The sequence below is a fragment of the Poecile atricapillus genome, chromosome 1 (assembly GCF_030490865.1).
Source record: "Poecile atricapillus isolate bPoeAtr1 chromosome 1, bPoeAtr1.hap1, whole genome shotgun sequence".
NCBI classification, from domain to species: Eukaryota; Metazoa; Chordata; class Aves; order Passeriformes; family Paridae; genus Poecile; species Poecile atricapillus.
In genome coordinates this window covers 149,187,096-149,204,251 of record NC_081249.1, presented here as the reverse complement: position 1 = coordinate 149,204,251, position 17,156 = coordinate 149,187,096, and the positions used below count along the sequence as shown (strand labels likewise).

The 17,156-nt window shown below is 40.8% G+C and overlaps 1 protein-coding gene across 1 annotated transcript in view; it reads right to left on the bottom strand.

Moving 5' to 3' along the window:
• GPR176 (G protein-coupled receptor 176) overlaps positions 1-16,094 on the bottom strand; it is a 42,033-nt gene extending 25,939 nt beyond the window's left edge. Inside the window, exon 1 of the mRNA XM_058829407.1 lies at positions 15,004-16,094. Coding sequence (XP_058685390.1) covers positions 15,004-15,232 — 229 coding nt within the window. The 5' untranslated portion in view covers positions 15,233-16,094. The remainder of the gene's footprint in view (positions 1-15,003) is intronic.
• Between the last annotated feature and the right edge of the window lie 1,062 nt (positions 16,095-17,156).

Here is a 17,156-nt window from a genome sequence, read left to right as displayed (position 1 = left end):
CCTCTTGACATTTACCCTTATATTTATCCTTATATTTATATGCATTGATAAAACGTGTCTTCAAAATGTATCTTCTTAATTCAATTGTGAGGAAGATTACTTGAATCTTTAGATTACTGTTATTTCATCATTATATTCCTTGTATCAAAAATGACTGCAAAAACAACTTAATAACACATTCACAAATACAAATGTAAAATCACTCCTAAATGAAAATTACACAGTTTTATTGTTTGGATTTGGAATGTGTTTGGGTTGTTTTATTAGAATAAGTTACTAGACATAAAAATAGCACTGGAAATAAGCAAATTTCTTATATCAAAAACATAAGATAAATGAATTGAAAAAGAAAAAAGAATTGTTTTAAAAACCCCAACATACAGTAGTGTATATGGTAAACAATGTCATAACAAAATTACTCCCAGTTTTGTTATCAAACTGTCATTGAAGTTCCAAAAGTAAACAAGCCATCAGCATGCTTACACTAAGAATATACTATCAAAGAAACTTAAGTGCAAACAAATGAATACGTATCCGAGTTGTATTCCTCATGTTAATTCAATCTGGATAGGACATTTTATTCAAAAACAATTTATTAAGAAAAAGCCATTCCAGAAACTCTCTTCGCCTAAGAGATATTGTAATCAACGATTCAGTTAGTGAAGTGCCAATACAAGCATCAGTAATGCTTCATGAGAAGGCACTCAAAGAACAGAACAATCCACGATCAGAGGTTACCTCGACTCTTTCTGATTTTCCAGTGGGAGACAACCCATTGTCAGTAACAATTTGCTTCCAGATGTGTACTGGGGAAAACCACATGAAAATCACTGCATAAACTTCAAAGGTAAGTTTAATACAAGCAAACAGAAGGCTTCACCGTGATTGTAATTTTAGATTGCATAATTGTAATAATCTCTCGTATCTTGAAAATTATATAAATACCACAGGAAAAATAGCCAGCTGTGATCTAAAAGGTCTTCAAGACAAGACGCTTTCATTTTAGCAAATTAGCATATAGATTTCTTTCAGATTCTGTTGAAGTAAGTGATCTCCCTTTTTTTTTTTTTTTTTTTTTTTTTTTTTCATTTAACAGGGTATTTATTACCAACAGACTGCAGCACTCCACTGCTTTCCTAGAAAAATATTCTGCACAGGAAACCATATGACAATCCTTTGCCCTGTCCTGACAACCCACTCCTATGTACAGAGAAAGCTGTGAATGTTCCATAACCATGATCCATTTTGATCTTTGGATCTGTGCTAATACCATAAGAGTGACACAAACTGTAATGCTGCTTTAAAAGCTTTAATTTATGAGAATTGCATTCAGAAAGAACCTCTTTTCTAAAAGCACAGTAAAGGAAGACTTCAGCAGTAAAGTAACAAACTTGAAATTTCAACAGCATGTGATCCAGACTGAAAGTAAATAAAGAAAAAATTAAGAGTTCACAGTGTTCTAGTGAGATTCTACAGTTGCCTCTGGTGCCTACTCAATTAAAAATTAACTTCAGAAATTAGCTCTATAACACTGCAAAAACAATCACTGCATCAGAACTCAAAGGTATTGTTAAACCTTGACTCGTTCACCTATCACTTGTCTGAACTACTCAACAGAGCACAGTGGAACCTGCACACTGAGGAGAGCAAGGCACCCTAACCTGCATCCTCAAGCAGAATTTACATGACTTCCCTGATTCCTCTAAAATTATTTTTAGTGGAGATTTTTCATTTCTTTGTTCATGTCTCGCTGTTTCAACAGCAACCAATCAAAATCTACTGGTATTTCAAGGAAAAGTTAATTTACCATGTCAAGCTTTATTGGCAAAATATGCTAATAGGAATGCAACTGACAACTACAGTGGTTGTATAAATTTTTCAGAAAGCATCTAGTGTGCGCATCAATCAAAAAAATGTATTGAACTATTAATGTTCAGTTCTATATACATTAATGGTTTTAAATTCTTGATTAATAGCCTACTTACAGTAGTCTTAATCTGACTGTACAGAGTGGTTAGACTAAACAATGTATCCATTATTTCACATCTAATTTACAACATGTCTGAGGGTTTAGTTTGGGTTTTTTTGTGGGTTTTTGGGTTTGTTTGGTTTTGTTTGGCTGGTTGCTTGGGATTTTTTTAAACAAAATTAGCTTTCCCAGATCAAACACTTGGCTAGTGATTTCTACCACAGGGGCATTACAATATGATGTCAGTCATTTAGCTTTATGTTTTGCAATGTTTTCAAACACACAGACCACAGATATACCTGCCTGGGTACAGAAAGCTCACATACATGCATCGGTAGAAGCCACTACTCTCTCAAGGCTGCAAGTTTTAAATGTGACTTGATAATGATATTCTCCAAAGAAAATGGAAATTAAATTTTACATTTCCATACACTAAGAGATCTGGGGAATGAAATAATGGACTATTTACATTTTTTGGAAATGAGCAGATTTAATTGGGAAGCATTTTTATATATCCTATTTTTGCGATCCCACTGATCCCAAGCTGCCTGATGTATGAAGTAGTTGTAAAATATTTCATAGCTAGCTTTCCTTTGCTGAGATGATAGTGTCTCTGTAGGAAATGCAAGAAGATTTACATTATAAATTTACATTTATCTTAGAAAAGATAAAAACATCACAAAATGCAAAACTGAGACCTGAAGCCACTTTTGATCCTTGAAGCAAGCCACTGTGAATGAATTTGGCTGTCCCAGTACTTACTTAAGAGGAACATGACCATAAAGCTACACCTTACTGCCCTCTCAACCACGTCTCATGCCTGTGACACAAGTCCTGACATGAAAGCAGGACTTGCAGGTCATCTCTGCTTCTCTCTGCTATGGGCAACAGAATGAAGAGAAGATGGACAGTTTTCCTTTGGTCTTCCATCAGGTTAATTAATCAAAGTAACGCAACCCATAAAAGAGAGGCAGGTGTTTTCCTTTGGAATACAAAATGGACGGGAAGAGTGAGAGAGGGGGAGACTTCACCCCTGTACACATATCACATATGGCAAGTCCACATTCTGCTGCGAATACTAAGAGTGTTAGTCTCCTCAGAGACACAAAGTCAGAGATTGATCTGTAGTATTCTGATCACCATTTTTAACTCACTCTGCAACAAAGGACCTAAGCCAAGATGCAAGCAGACACTTCTTATGTCAACAGCTCATTCCTTACATAACTTACGTGTGCCCCCAGTGTGATCAGCAGGGACAGACCCCAGTGTTCCTCTCTGCAGAGGAATCAGAAGGCTTTGTCTGTTTAAATTCCATTTCTTTCAAACATCACATTTAGATGAATGATGTACATTGATAGTACAGTTACCAGATTTCCACGGCTCTGAAAAAATATTAAAACTGTCATTCAATGCAACTGGCACTGAAATTATTCCCTTCCTCTATTCTAAGTTATGTTAACTGACTTTTTTACCAATTCTACATTGCTGAGAAACAGGACAAATGTTGAAAAAGACATGCACAGCTCTGTCTCTTTGTCTGCATATATAAGGTAATTTTACGTTGGGTTTTTTTTTTATTTATAAGCATTCTTAATGACAAACATGAAGATTTACAAAGACTGCTTTCATGATGTGTTTGTTGGCTACAAAAGATATTAGTGGGTAATTTTTTTCTCTAAACCTACTTTCTGCTAGGTATTATGTTTGGGAACATTATTAATTCAAATTACTTATTCATTTTACACTTTTACCCATTGGAGTTGTTTCTGGCTGTTTGGGTTTTAAAAATACATTTCCAATGCCTATTACTAAAGCTCTATGGAAGTGCTCCTCAGATGAGGTCTTCACATCTTTTCAGAGGATGAAGCAGAAGAAAATGATTCTCAAGTTACCATTTCAGGACAACAAACAACAAGAATCACGGCTCTGCCAAGTAAGAAGAGGCAAAGATGGTATGGGAGGCAATCTTACTAAACCAGCTGCAAAAGTTGAGGGAAGAGAGAAAGAAAAGCTTTCAGGCTGAAGACACACCATTCTTGGACATGAGACTTCCTCAGTACTCTTTGATTTGTACTGTTTTTTACAAAAGCTCTTTTTTATCTGAGTTGGCACAAACCTAGTAGGTTATTTTTTACATTTACTGAAATGCAAGTAAACAAAATGCAAAATAAAGCAGATTTATGACACATGTGAATACTAAGTAATCTTCAAAGCTAAGTTTTGTGACTTTAATGATACTGTTGTTGAGACAAATACAGCTCAGCGGCTTACATGGATGGAATAACAGTACTTAGCTTTTTTCAGAGACACTTTTCAGCATATTTACATAAGAACCTTTACTTATGTGCCTTTAAACTTAATTTTATCTATTTGGATTGTCATTGCACACATAATCACATAGCCTGCAATCAGAATAGGTGAAGGTAACACTCCAGTGTAATTGGGTTTTTTTGGTACCAATGGCAGGATCATCAAGAGTTCTCTATTTTGCTTTCTGTAGACAAAAGTGCTTTATACTTTTGTGATCTTTAGCAAAAAAGAAAAAAAAAATTAAAAACTCACAGGGAACATACAAAACAATATATACAAAACATACAAAAATCAAATGTTACAGAGATCTCTCATATTTCTCACTCTGCACCTTACAAAATAGAATCTTGCATTATTTACCAGGCCAAGAGAGGTTTAGTTCTAATCATGCTAACTCAACTAAATTAAGGATAAGACACTGAAAATAAACTAACTTGATTAAAGGCAACCTCTTTTTACACAGGCAAAGTTGAAAATAAATTCACAGCTTTAACCATGTTTTCTAAGGAACAAAATCTCATTTATCATTAAAAACCTATATAAAATGCAGAAAGATATTTTACCAGTGCCAGAATGGCAGACCAACATTCCTTTTTTAGAAACTTTGAGGCACATCAAACTAATCTGTTGTAATGAAAAAACGTTACAAATGGAGCCCTCTCAGTACTGCAACATGCCAGAAAGATTTGATTTAACAATAAACAGCTACGACGAGTCTGAATGCTTATTCCTTAAGCACAAATCTCATTTGTGACTTCACACTTTTGAATGCAAAGGATGATAAGCACTTGAGCGTATTTGCACTCTATCTCAAGTCCACACAGATGGGACAGAGCAGTTCTGGAGCAGTCGCTGCTCCAGACATGGCACTGAGCTTCCTGACACCTACTCCCTTGTGTAAGGAAAACCAAAGCAAGCTTCCTAATAACTACCTAAAACACTACTAGCCTGAGACTCCTATTACATGATGCTGTTGCAGCAGTCACCATGCCAAAAACAACAAATCTCAAAAAAAATAAAAATCTCTGACTGCACTCAGTAGATTAAGCAACAGCCAAAAGGCTACAGGAAAAAGGAAATATAAGAAAACTCTTTGGTCTGTCTGCTGTCTTCTTCATAGACCAAGGCAATTTTGTGCAACTCACCTTCATATCTACAGTCAGATTTCAATCTCTATTCCAGTTTTTTACAGGCTTTGCAACCGAGTTTAAAAATGCACAGAATTTCTTTTTTAATTGCATGCTCCTGTGATGATCTCAGTTTACAGTCAATCTTAGGGAACCCCTAAGCAGCAGCAAATTGTTTAAAAGACTTTCCATGTCATGGCAGAATTATTCCACGCACTGGTAGTATCAGATTAATCAAAATAACTTAAAGCACTCAGCAACCAGCAGGGATTTTCTAATTAAGATTCTACCAATGTAGTGAATCATTTTTCAAATAAAAATTAATTATAAAAATAACTTGACTGAAACATGATAGAAGTGTCGGGGCGGGGGGAGGGGGGAGGATGTGGGTGTGGGAGGGGGCATTTCTAAAACCAAAAGTTTATGAATATTTTATTTCTAGAGTTTCCAAAGGCCTGGCCATTGTCTACAATGAGAGACCACAAATCGGAGGAGTACTGAGATAAGATCACAGTATTCCCTAAGAAGCCATGTTACCTTTGGTAGTCACTTATGGCCCCATTTTCCAAAAGCAGAGAATGATTCTTTGGGTGACATCCCAAGCCTGATACTCAGCAGATGACGACCATCCATCTGTCTCAGGACAGATAGCCAAAACTCACTCATAATTTCTATTTCACCTGTATGAATCTCCATGCACATCATAACCATTGCTACTTCTGCTACCTTCATATACTCTAGCTTCTTTTACTCTTTCCTTTGCTCTCTGGACTTCAGTATCTCTTTTTTTTCTACTGACTCTGTTTTAAAAACCAAATAAAACGTAAGGATGTCTGCTGTCCTATTACAGAGGCTTGTTACAGTCAGAAAAATTTTAGTGTGGTGGCAATTTATTCTTTTTTTCAAATTAAACTGCAGACATAGAATACTGAATACTTAATAGAATACTTATCCTAATCTGACATGAACACTGGAAACTGCAGTGGATGAAAATAAGGATCACAGATAACAATTTTTATTATTGACGTAAAAGAACATTCTATAATACACTATTGAATTCTGCAGCTTTTTCTCTAAGTATAATAGTAATTTTGCTATCTGTACATGATGTTCCTTGCAATGTCCCCATTTGCTGTGAATCCATCAATGTTTGTGTGGAGCGGGCAAAATAAGCCTCTATCTTTTAAAATATGGGCTAAAAAAAACTATGGAAAAAGAAAAACATGTCAAAGGACAGTGTATGTGGCAACATCCCATCATTTCCTGATGATTAGCAGTCATGTACACAGTGTTACTGTACATATATAGGTCCTTTCGCAGACTTAGGCAAGATGGAGACACAATGTATCAGTAAAAAAAAAAGATGGATGCTGTGTCCAGCAATCCTAGGGTATCTGTGCACACCAAACAAATTAGGATGAATGCTTATCTCTCTGTGGAGGGAGTAGCAAACAAAGTTCAACCAAACAGGGCAGGTGGCACAACTGTTTTACCCAGGAAAGACAGAGCAGGGGGAAGGCCAAGCAAGACTGGTGAGTTTGGGATTGGCCCACTTCCTTTGGTGGCGACTTGTTTTGGGTAAGTGGGAGTTTGCTGAGGCTACTCCGATCATTCGCCAAGCAACTTCACTGCTAAGCACTGTACAAAGGCATCATGCTACAGTACAGCAGGGGGACAGCAATCTTGGGCACTGAAGCAAAAGACAAGCTAAACTAACTAAACTTTTTAAAACTAACATGTTTAGCTCAATGTGCCAGCCAAATCCCAGAAAGAAATAATGCTACTGGCCAGATTATAATATATGTGATTACCTGCTCAGGGGCAGAGAAGTCCCTAATTCAGACTGACAAAATATAAAGGGGCTCCTCTGAAAAGGAAATGGGAAATAAACCCAATATCACAAATGGAAAAGGCAAATCAGACTACTCTTTGTTCTTGATAATCCCAAAAACTACAGATATTAAACTGAAACAAAAAAAACCAAAACACCTTACCTCAGTGTTTTCCAATTGCTCCAATTAATCCAGGCAACAGCAGAAGAAAATGTATTTTATACCCTTTTATAACTGACTTTTTTTTGTTTTTTCTAAGATATCAAAGAAATTATCAGTTATGCCACACAAAACAGAGATACAACAAAAGTAAGGCAGTTGGGGTCTGGAAACATGCCAAGTGACATAAGGTTTGTGGACAAACATACAAGAGGTTAGAGAAGAAGCAAGATCATTTTGTATTTTATCAGTCTTCAGGAAAAATTAATGAGTTTTTGTATGGATTGCTTTGACAGACAAGAAAATAAGTCAAAGGTGGTAGAAAAAAGCAGACTAAAAATAGCCTCTGTCTCTCAAACAACTACAGGCTTTTTTTCCCCCTCCCAAAAGAACTGGCAGAACAGAAGGAAGGACTGTATTTGCCAGGATTCCAGATTATTCATGATGGAAAGGAATGTCAATTACAGCATTGAATATCATAACTAATAAACCATTTTAAAAGGCAGCAGCCCACAGCAATCTCCCAGCAATCACCAATGACAGCAAGACCATGAGCAGAGAATAAGAGAATTTGTGCTCTCCCTGCCATCACCATTTCAGCTTCACTAGTGCTTTCATTGCTACCATAACTGCTATTTGCATTGTCTGGCTAAACTCATGCCTTGCCATAAGAAGTTACACAATTTCTTATTCAGCCAGCCTTCCAGTCCAGGATATTTTCCTTATTAAAATGTTTCTATGGAAGCTGACTGACTACAAGGCACCAGTTCTTCTCCCTGCTTCCAGCTGCTAAATCTAATCTTAAGATGCTAAAAATAAAAAAGGCTTACATGTAACAGTACTGTTCAGAAAACAAGAGGCTGTATTTCCTGCAGGGAGAGCATTTAATCAGCAGTGAGATGAAGGAAGGTGCAATACAGTAATTGTTTCACTGGTATTTCTGCCATTTGCAAACTTTCTAGCAATACCTACCCCACTATCAAAACATTTTGAAAACTCTTTCCTCATTGGATATTGAGACAGCAAGTATAGGAAACATAACACGGAGAAATCCCAAGTCTTTGGGCATCCAGTTTAGCTGTTGCCCCAGTGACCACCCATACTGGACACCCAAGACTATTTAGAGTAATTTACAAATTCTGCGATGGGCCAGTTGGGTGAAGGGATCAAAAACAAGTACAACAGGAAAACAAAACAGTACTTTGGTAATATGGAAATTTTTCCTTAAATATATACATGACGTATATAAAATCCTTTTTTTTTCCTCCACAAAGCACTTCACTAGTATACATCTATATGATCTCAGAGCCTCATCTTAACCAAGTATCAAAAAGAATTATTTCCTAATAAGCTATATTAGGAAATATAATTACAGGCTCACCTCCATGAAGATGAAGGAGCAGAGAGATAGCAAGTGTAGGAACCTCAAAATATTATTCAGAGAAAGTAGCCCCTGCCCCAAACCCTTCCCAGAGAATGAGACTATATGCCAAAGTCAGTAATATGGATTTTATTTAACGATGAATGTGAGGTAGAAATAGAAAAGGGAGGGGGAGCAGTGGAGAGATCAAGTAGAAAATAGCCACCACCTGTGGATCCAGTGATACTCTGTTGGTCCTTCTTCACCCTCGGCTTCTCAGTGGGGGGGATCCCAAGGTCATTCAAAACTTTTTGCTATTTATACATCCTAGCAAACAAAGGAATTAATGCTCATTGACTACACAATTCTCTTATTCTGTTGGCTAAATTATTTCTTCACCTCTATGGCTAGTAAGTCCACATTCTTATTCTTGGGTTTTTTTTGAGCTGGTGGGCTGTGAGTCAGTGGTTGCCGTCTGCCCCTGCCAGAATTACCTTTTAGGGAATCCGAGCTGATTTCAGCGCAGCTGCCGAGCTGGCTTTCCTTGAGGCTTGTAAATCCAGCATTATTTGTATCCATTACCAGTGATAGATTCTTCTCCCCAACCTTTCTTAACATGTCCCTATGTCTGAGATAACACCTGGACAATGGTATCCCCCTTTATCTTATCTCAGGTTCCCACTGTGGTGTCTTATCTTACAGTCCAAGATCCAGGTATCCAGCCATGGTGGTTTGGGTAGGAACAAGTGTGGGAAACCAGAGGGGAAATGAAATAGAAGGCATCTATAAATGGGCATTTAGTTTGTACACTGGTCTGGCCACACCCTGCACCTGATCAGCACAGTCTGTCCCACCTTCTCATTAAACTCCATTTCCAGCTCTTCTCAGGGGTGTGGGGCTCTCTTCTCCATGGGCCTGTGAGCAAACAGAAATCCAAGTGCAGTAACTGGGGAAAGAGCATGGGACATCAGGGCTGATGCATCAGGAGGGCAATGCCTGGAGAGACAGAGAGTGAGGATTTGTGTGGGTGTCAGTGTGTGACCGTGACTGAACGTCAAGCCAGACCAGCCAGCAAGTAGGAGACACTCAGGAGGCGAGCAGTGGTGTGGCCATGGGTGTGACCCAGGTAACCACAGGGGACAAGGGGGCTCTGAAAATTGTCCAGCAGAGTACCAGGAGCTCCAACCCAGCTCCTGGAGAGAGCCATCTTCATCTGTGTGTCTGTCTGTGAGGGAGCTGGGAGACAAGAGGATCCAGGCCAGATACTGTGTAGACTGGGAGTCTAAGATCAGCTTCTACAGAGTGATCCATATTGGTTTATATATCTGTATACTTATATATTTTATATAAATATCTATATCTATCTATATATATCTATCTATATCTATATCTATATCATGGGCTTCCATCCTGAGCAGCCAGAGAGGGGAAGAGGACAAGGCCATTGATACTCCTTGTGTCTGCCTGAACGCTGCATTTTCTTTCTGTGTCAGTCTGTGTGGCTGCTCATGGATAACAGGTATAGATGTACTGTGTGCATGTTTGCCTCTTGGGAACACGTGTTCAGCCTTACTATTGCTCATTCTGAGGACATGAAGCTGCAGCAGGAACACCTCTACAGGCCTACAGGATTCAGCAGCACTGCCAGCACCTTTTGTGGAGATGTATACAACTTCCTAGATCTTGAAAAATGCCCCTAAGTGGCAAACTTACTTTTTCCAACATCACACAAATAAGAAATTAATTAAAGATTAACAGAATAGAATAAACCCCTCATTTAAGAGCTCATGACGCCTGCCTAACAGCAAGCCAATAAATTAAATCTGTAACAGAACTAACACTATTTAAAATTCTTGCTAAGTGTGTGGGTTCATTCATTCCTGAAATACTTACTGCCTATAACGTCAATACAAAATCTTGTATCCAGATTTTCACTTTAGTTCAAAACAGTGGAGTGACACACACCAGCAGGCATTTCAGCAACTGTAACTGACAGTAAAAAGCAAAACATGACATCCAGTCACTTAGTTAAAGAGCTGTGGTTCATAGCTCTCATTAAAGTGTTCACAAAGAGAGTACAGACAGTAAAATGACTGGTATGAATCAGTTTCTCCCTAAATAGTATCAGTCTACAACTTCCTCACAAGGGGAGGCAGAGGGGCAGGCACTGATGTCTTCTCCGTGATCACTAGTGACAGGATCTGAGGGAATGGCCTGAAGCTGCGTCAGGGAAGGCATAGGTTGGATATCAGGAAAAGGTTCTTCATCCAGAGGGTGGCTGGGCACTGGAACAGGCTCCCCAGGGAAGTGAGTAGCAGAGGACAAGAAGCATTTGGACAATACTCTCGGGCACATGGCATAGTTCTTGGGGCTGTCATGTGTAGGACTAGGAGTCAGACTCAATGATCCTTGTGGGTTCCTTCCAACTCAGGATATTCTGTGATTCTAGGATGAGTGGGGATAAGTTTAACATCCTTGACACACATGATCTTTAGAGACATTGGTTAACCCACCCAACATGTCTGAGGAACTCTTCAGCACACAGTATCCCCACAGTATCGGGCACGTGCACTTCAGGTATAAATCACTGCATCTCACACTTCCAGGCTAGGTAAAGGGCTGTTTTACCAAAGCCTCTCTTTTAAAAGGCAGCAGCAGTGCTACCTGAAGGGCCCCTCGGCCAACACCAGACAAGGTCTCCATGGCAACAGGGGCCCCAGCACTCTCACAACCCCTCTTCTTCACCCTTTCCTCAAACTCAATTTTTATTCCAAAGAGAATTGCTTAGCCGTTCAACTGAACACATGTAAGAAACAAAAGCATAACATCTATTCCAGGCAGACTGTACCAAGGTGCATCCTGAACTGAGCTTCACTGCTGCACAGTCCATGATTCCTGAGGCTTAGAACCACCCATATAAAACTGCAGGGGAAAATTATTACTACAGTGTTATGATACTGCAATATGTTATTACTATGCAGTTAGTATTACATGCAACCCCACTCATATCATCATTTGTCTGATGCTTCTTTTTAGATTTGATTTTCAATCACTTTTTGCTTTGCCAAACTTTATTTCAGCTAATTGGCCACTAAATTAATCCATGCATTTCTCCCATCCTTTTAATCTCCCTTTCAAACTAAGCTCACTGTGCATACTGGTTCCAAGAGCTCTTTGGAGACCCTTTTCATCTCCAGGATCTCATCCCACTGCTCACACTCAACTGAAAGCGGCTACAGCCACTTCTGGTGACCTCTCCCCACCAAAACTCAGAAGTAATACACTCTCTTTCTTCTTTCAAACCTAAGGTAATAATTCGTCTCTGCAGACTGATTCCTTCTAATGGCAAGATCAGTATTGCTGTACTCCTATATTCACCACAAAACTGATGTTAAGAATCTTCTTTGATAAAAAGAAAGCTATTAAAAATTTGCTCACTTGGAAAAGGTGTCCTATGTCATCCCAAGCTTAAAACAAGGGGAAAAAAAAAGTTTGACTCTTCCTTGCCTTCAGCAGGTACAATGAAACACTCAGCACTGTTTTGTCATGTCACAGTCAGAACTAACACAAGAATTTATCCTAGTGTTCCAAGTCTTCCCACAGGTCTCAAATAGAGGTCTTAAATGGGAGAAAATAAAACTATAACATGCATACAGCTGCTCATCTAGCAGCTCTCATAACTGATAACATTCTTCTGTGCAGCAGGTACCTAAATGAAATTCACAATGCCAACTGTGATTCTTCCCTCTTGCAGGACCTGGACCTCTCCATGCTATAGACTCCTGCTAATGTCAGACCCCTGTAATCATTATCAAGACTGAGTCATATAGGTTTGTGCCATTTCAAACTGACTAAAAATAATTTCTTCCTCTGAAAGGGTAATGCTATTTTATCAACAGCAAAGTGCCTTGGGTGCACACTGATGATGTGAAATGCACAAGTTGCACATCCACCCAAACCAGAAAGGATTCAAACCCACACATCCTACCCCTGAGGGTAGGATGGGACCCCCATCTCAGTCTTTAGGGAGGATAGTCTCATCCACCTACTGAAGGGCTTCCCCTCTGCACAGAGGAACCTTGGACTCACTAGAACAAAGAACCGCTATTCTGCAGTTTAACGGAGGGGCTAACCTGATGGAGAAAACAGCTAGATACCACTCACACTCTAAGGACCATGGCAGAGAAAAAAATGACAACTTAATTAACAGCATTTGTGCAAGCATTAAGTGTGAGGTAAATATCCAGTCGTTATGCCTTGCTGATGCAGAGATACTGTCCAGCATTTGAACATGCAAAACGTCTGGCACATATGAGAGTTGAGCACACAGGCACCAAAGGCCTGAGACCTTCTGGAGACGTAGCTTTCTTTCCATTCAGCAAAGAAGAAATAGTAGTACATTCATTAAGTTGGTAGAATACATTTTTTAAGACTCCAAAGTTTTCAGCTGTTATGACAGTGCATATCATAAATGTTTTAAATTAGCATTTCAGGGACACAGGGAGACTATAAGCAAAGGCAGTTTCAAAACCATACTTAAAACTATTTTCCATCACTGTAAATACATGAGGCCCACTGCTAACATTTGTCATTGCATAATGCATTTTCATAATTTAAAAAACATATTATTTTCTCCCCTGTTTAGCTCTTTATTAGGCCTGGAAAAGTTCTTGATCTGGAAGTTTCATCAGCCTCCCAGCCATACAATTGGAAAATAAACCCCTTCTGACATGTAATGTTTCCTCACAATGTAAGGTCCACCTCTTGAAAACCAATTGCAGGAGTATCAAACCGTAACTTACATTAGTTTTCAAAATTTTGTACCTGTGGTATTTTTTAGTTGGTTGGCTGGTTTCTAAAAACTCCTAGGTGCTGAAAGAATGATTATATGATAATGTCTGTTTTTATCTTCAAATAAATTTGGAGGATCCATGCTCATGAAACTAAATCGGGACATATGACTCAAATTTATTCTCTTAAAGGTTCAAAACCCAAATAATAAAGAATTAAAATTCTGAGTTTTCTCATCTAGTCTTGTTCTTTTAGGACACTGTTTGCTGGCTATTGTTTTGTGACAGGTACTATCCCACATACAAAAAAAAAAAAAAGAGTACCTATCCTAATAGTATCCTTTCCCCACACTATGTGCTAAATAGGAAAAAAGCAAGAACCGTGAGGATTATCCCAACTGAAAAGAGGAATAATTGATGCCAAAAGACTCAGTGATTTACAGAAATAACCAGTAAGTGCACTGTTGACCGGGACTCAACACTTCCATGACTGTTCCACCATCTTCTTAAGAATTATTTAAGTGACATTAAATATTACCAAAAGGAGATAGATACAAGAATTTGTTACCATGACCAGAAAAATGGGTTTTAACATTACTCAAGATCAGGAAAATCCAAAACAAATCCTCGATAAAATAAGCCAATGACCATCAGCAAATTCCCATCAACAAATTCCTGCTGAACTCCATTATGAAAGGTGGATGTTTTCTCAGTCAAACCCTGCGTGTAAAGCTTTTAATGATTGAGATAGTGGTGACATTTTACTGAAACTCAGCTTACTTATCTCCCAAACAGTGATAACTTGACTTACCATAAGGCTTTTTTTTTCCCTAAGAAATGCACACATATTCCTAACCAAACTACAAGCATCGAGAAAGCAAATGTACACACATCAGTAAAATTATATAGCAATAGCTTACTACCACATATCTAAACTATGATTCCTACTGTAAGACTATAGAGTAGGCGAGATTACACATGGTTATACATATTTACAGTATAATATACTTTCAAAGGATTTATTTAAAATCTGCGGGACACAGACACCAAATTACTGCAAAATGAAACAAAAATTCAGCAAAACTTGTTTGAAACACTCCACACCCTTTTTATGTTAAAGAGAACAGGTCCCTCTGCAGCTGAAAATAAGCGTGTCATCAACCCATTTAATTTCTGCCCGTTTAAATTCTGACAGAAAAGCTTACTAAGTTATACATACATCTACTGTATAAGTTCTCATCGTGACAAATACATTTTATGGAAAGAGCTTTTATACAAGGATCTTGAAATCAAACAGCTGAGGACCAGAAATGCACTAAGAGTCACGAAGACAGACAATGATGCCAGTTACCTTTTGGTCTGCAGTCCCTGGCTGCAAGGATTAAAAAAAATTAAACATTTAAAAAAAAAAAAAAAACCAAAAAAAAAAAAAAAAACTCCAGCAACTCTCACTCACCCAGCAAAGAGCCCACGAAGATGACAACCTGCACGGTGGTGGTGAAGTGCCGGTAGCTCTGCTCCTCGCCGTGCTCCTCGCTCTCCGCGGCGCCCGCCTCGCTGGCATTCCCGCCCTGCCACACCATCCGCGCGGCCGAGGCGTTCCCCATCTCCAGAGCTCTGCTGACCGCCGGCGACGGGCCATGGTCGCTTTCATTCATCAGCACCCAGCTTCTGTCGTACCCCATGGCGAAGTTCCCGCCTTTCTCACTGTCACACAGCTTGCCCAGCCCTTGCGTTTAGTGAATGAATGGAGCCCACAGGCAAAAAGACGCTTCTGAGGATAAAGCCCGGTCTCTGCCTCTCGGAGGCATCTTCACCACATTTCTGTGTCCCGAGAAGCAGGGCTGGCTATTCGCGTTTCCACCTTGTAAGTCATGACAGCCAGTAAACAAAAGCAGAAAACAAGCCAGGCTTCGCCTTCCGATCAGCTGTGCCATAGTTTTTGCTTCACACCGCCACAAGTGTCCTCAGCATGTTTTACCGCAATAAGCGGGAGAGAAGGAGTCACGGTCCCCAGAATTACACCCCACACCGCGGCTCATCCTCCCGCGGGTCACGGCGCGCCCGCCTCGCTCGCACGGCCACGGGCACACTGCACGGCAAAACGGGCCTGCCAAAGTGGCGGGGCCACCAACTCCGTCCCCTCACTCCACTCTCAACGTTGAGCTCTGGCTTTGCTCACAGCCCTGAGACGGGAAAAGCATGGCTTTCCCCGTGGCATTTCTACTCCCGCTCTCTCCTCTGCTCCTGCCCGCTCCGCCCGTGGTGAGACACAGCTCCCTCCGGTCTCCCTGCTAGCTCTGCGAGGCGCTGGACGCCGCGCCGACCCTTACACAGCGTCCAGAGGCCCGTGACTGCCCGGGGGCTGCCGCTGCGCTCCCGCTGTTTCTGGGGGAAAACGAACTGAGGTTTCAATCGCAAGGCGGGGGGCGCTCGAGTGTCCAGTGAACCCAGGCGGCTCCGCACGATCCCTGCGCGCCCCGCACTGAGCGCGGCGGGCAGCGACAGCCCTGCTCCTTCGTGCTCCCTCATCCCGGCGCTGGCGCAGAGCCGCCGCGGCCCCGCACTGCCAAGCGCTGCTGCGATGCCAGGCCGGGGCAGGAGCCGCCGCCCCGGCGCGCTCCCGAGGGCGGGCGCGCCGCCATCACGTAACCGCGGCCGCGGCGCTCGGCGGCGCCGCCATTTCGCTCGGGGGCTGTGGGAACCGGCGGGAGCGGTTTAAACCGGTGTTTTAAAACAGGTCCCTGATTCTGATGACAGAATTTCAAAAGACGGTGCTGGGTTCCAGATACGCATGTTCCTTGCTAAAATAGATATTTTTCTAAATGTATAAATTTCCAGAAAAGCTCTTCAGTGGGCGCAATAAGTTCGGACATTGATTTTACAGACGGTGTGCATCCATATAGTGGGTACACGTTTGCCTTTAACGTTGGGGGGGTGCTTGTTAAATATTAAGCCAAAAAGGTTTCCAGCCAGTGGCTGCCAGTCTGGAGTGCCCTGGGAAGAGGAGCTATCCATGTGCACAGCAAAGCTTCTTCAGGGACCCCACACCCATGAGGTGTGTTCCAGTGACATTGGCGCAGTCTCCTGCAATGTGAACTTCGGTGATCCAGGACACAGCTAGGTGCTGTGCCATGGATTCAAAGCCATTTGCTCACCACAGGGATAGGGGACTGCCATTGTCCCCTCCCACCACAGGTCCTGGGGGGAGTCGGCCAAGCCTCTGCTTGTACCTTCATGTGTTTGGGGCCAGCCATTTGCAGCGTCCTCTCGTTCCTCTGGGAGTTCATTGCTCCAGGCTCTTTTCTAGTAATTAATGTCTCTGATTAACTCTGATTGTGGTGTCAGACTCACTCTCCTACCTTTTCCTCTCACCTATAATTCATTTCCTTTGTCCACCCAGTCCCATTTTTCCCCACTTTCCCAGGCAATAATCAGCAGCTTTCACCATGCTTTCCCTTCATGTTTACTTTCCTGAGACATGCAAACAGGCTTCTTCCTCCTTTTGGCCTCCAGCATTCCTGTGGTCAATGTCTGTAACCAGAGTCTGACCTCAGTCCCTTCACTTCCCGGCCACCTGCAAGGTGCTTTTCCTCACACAGCTGTCCC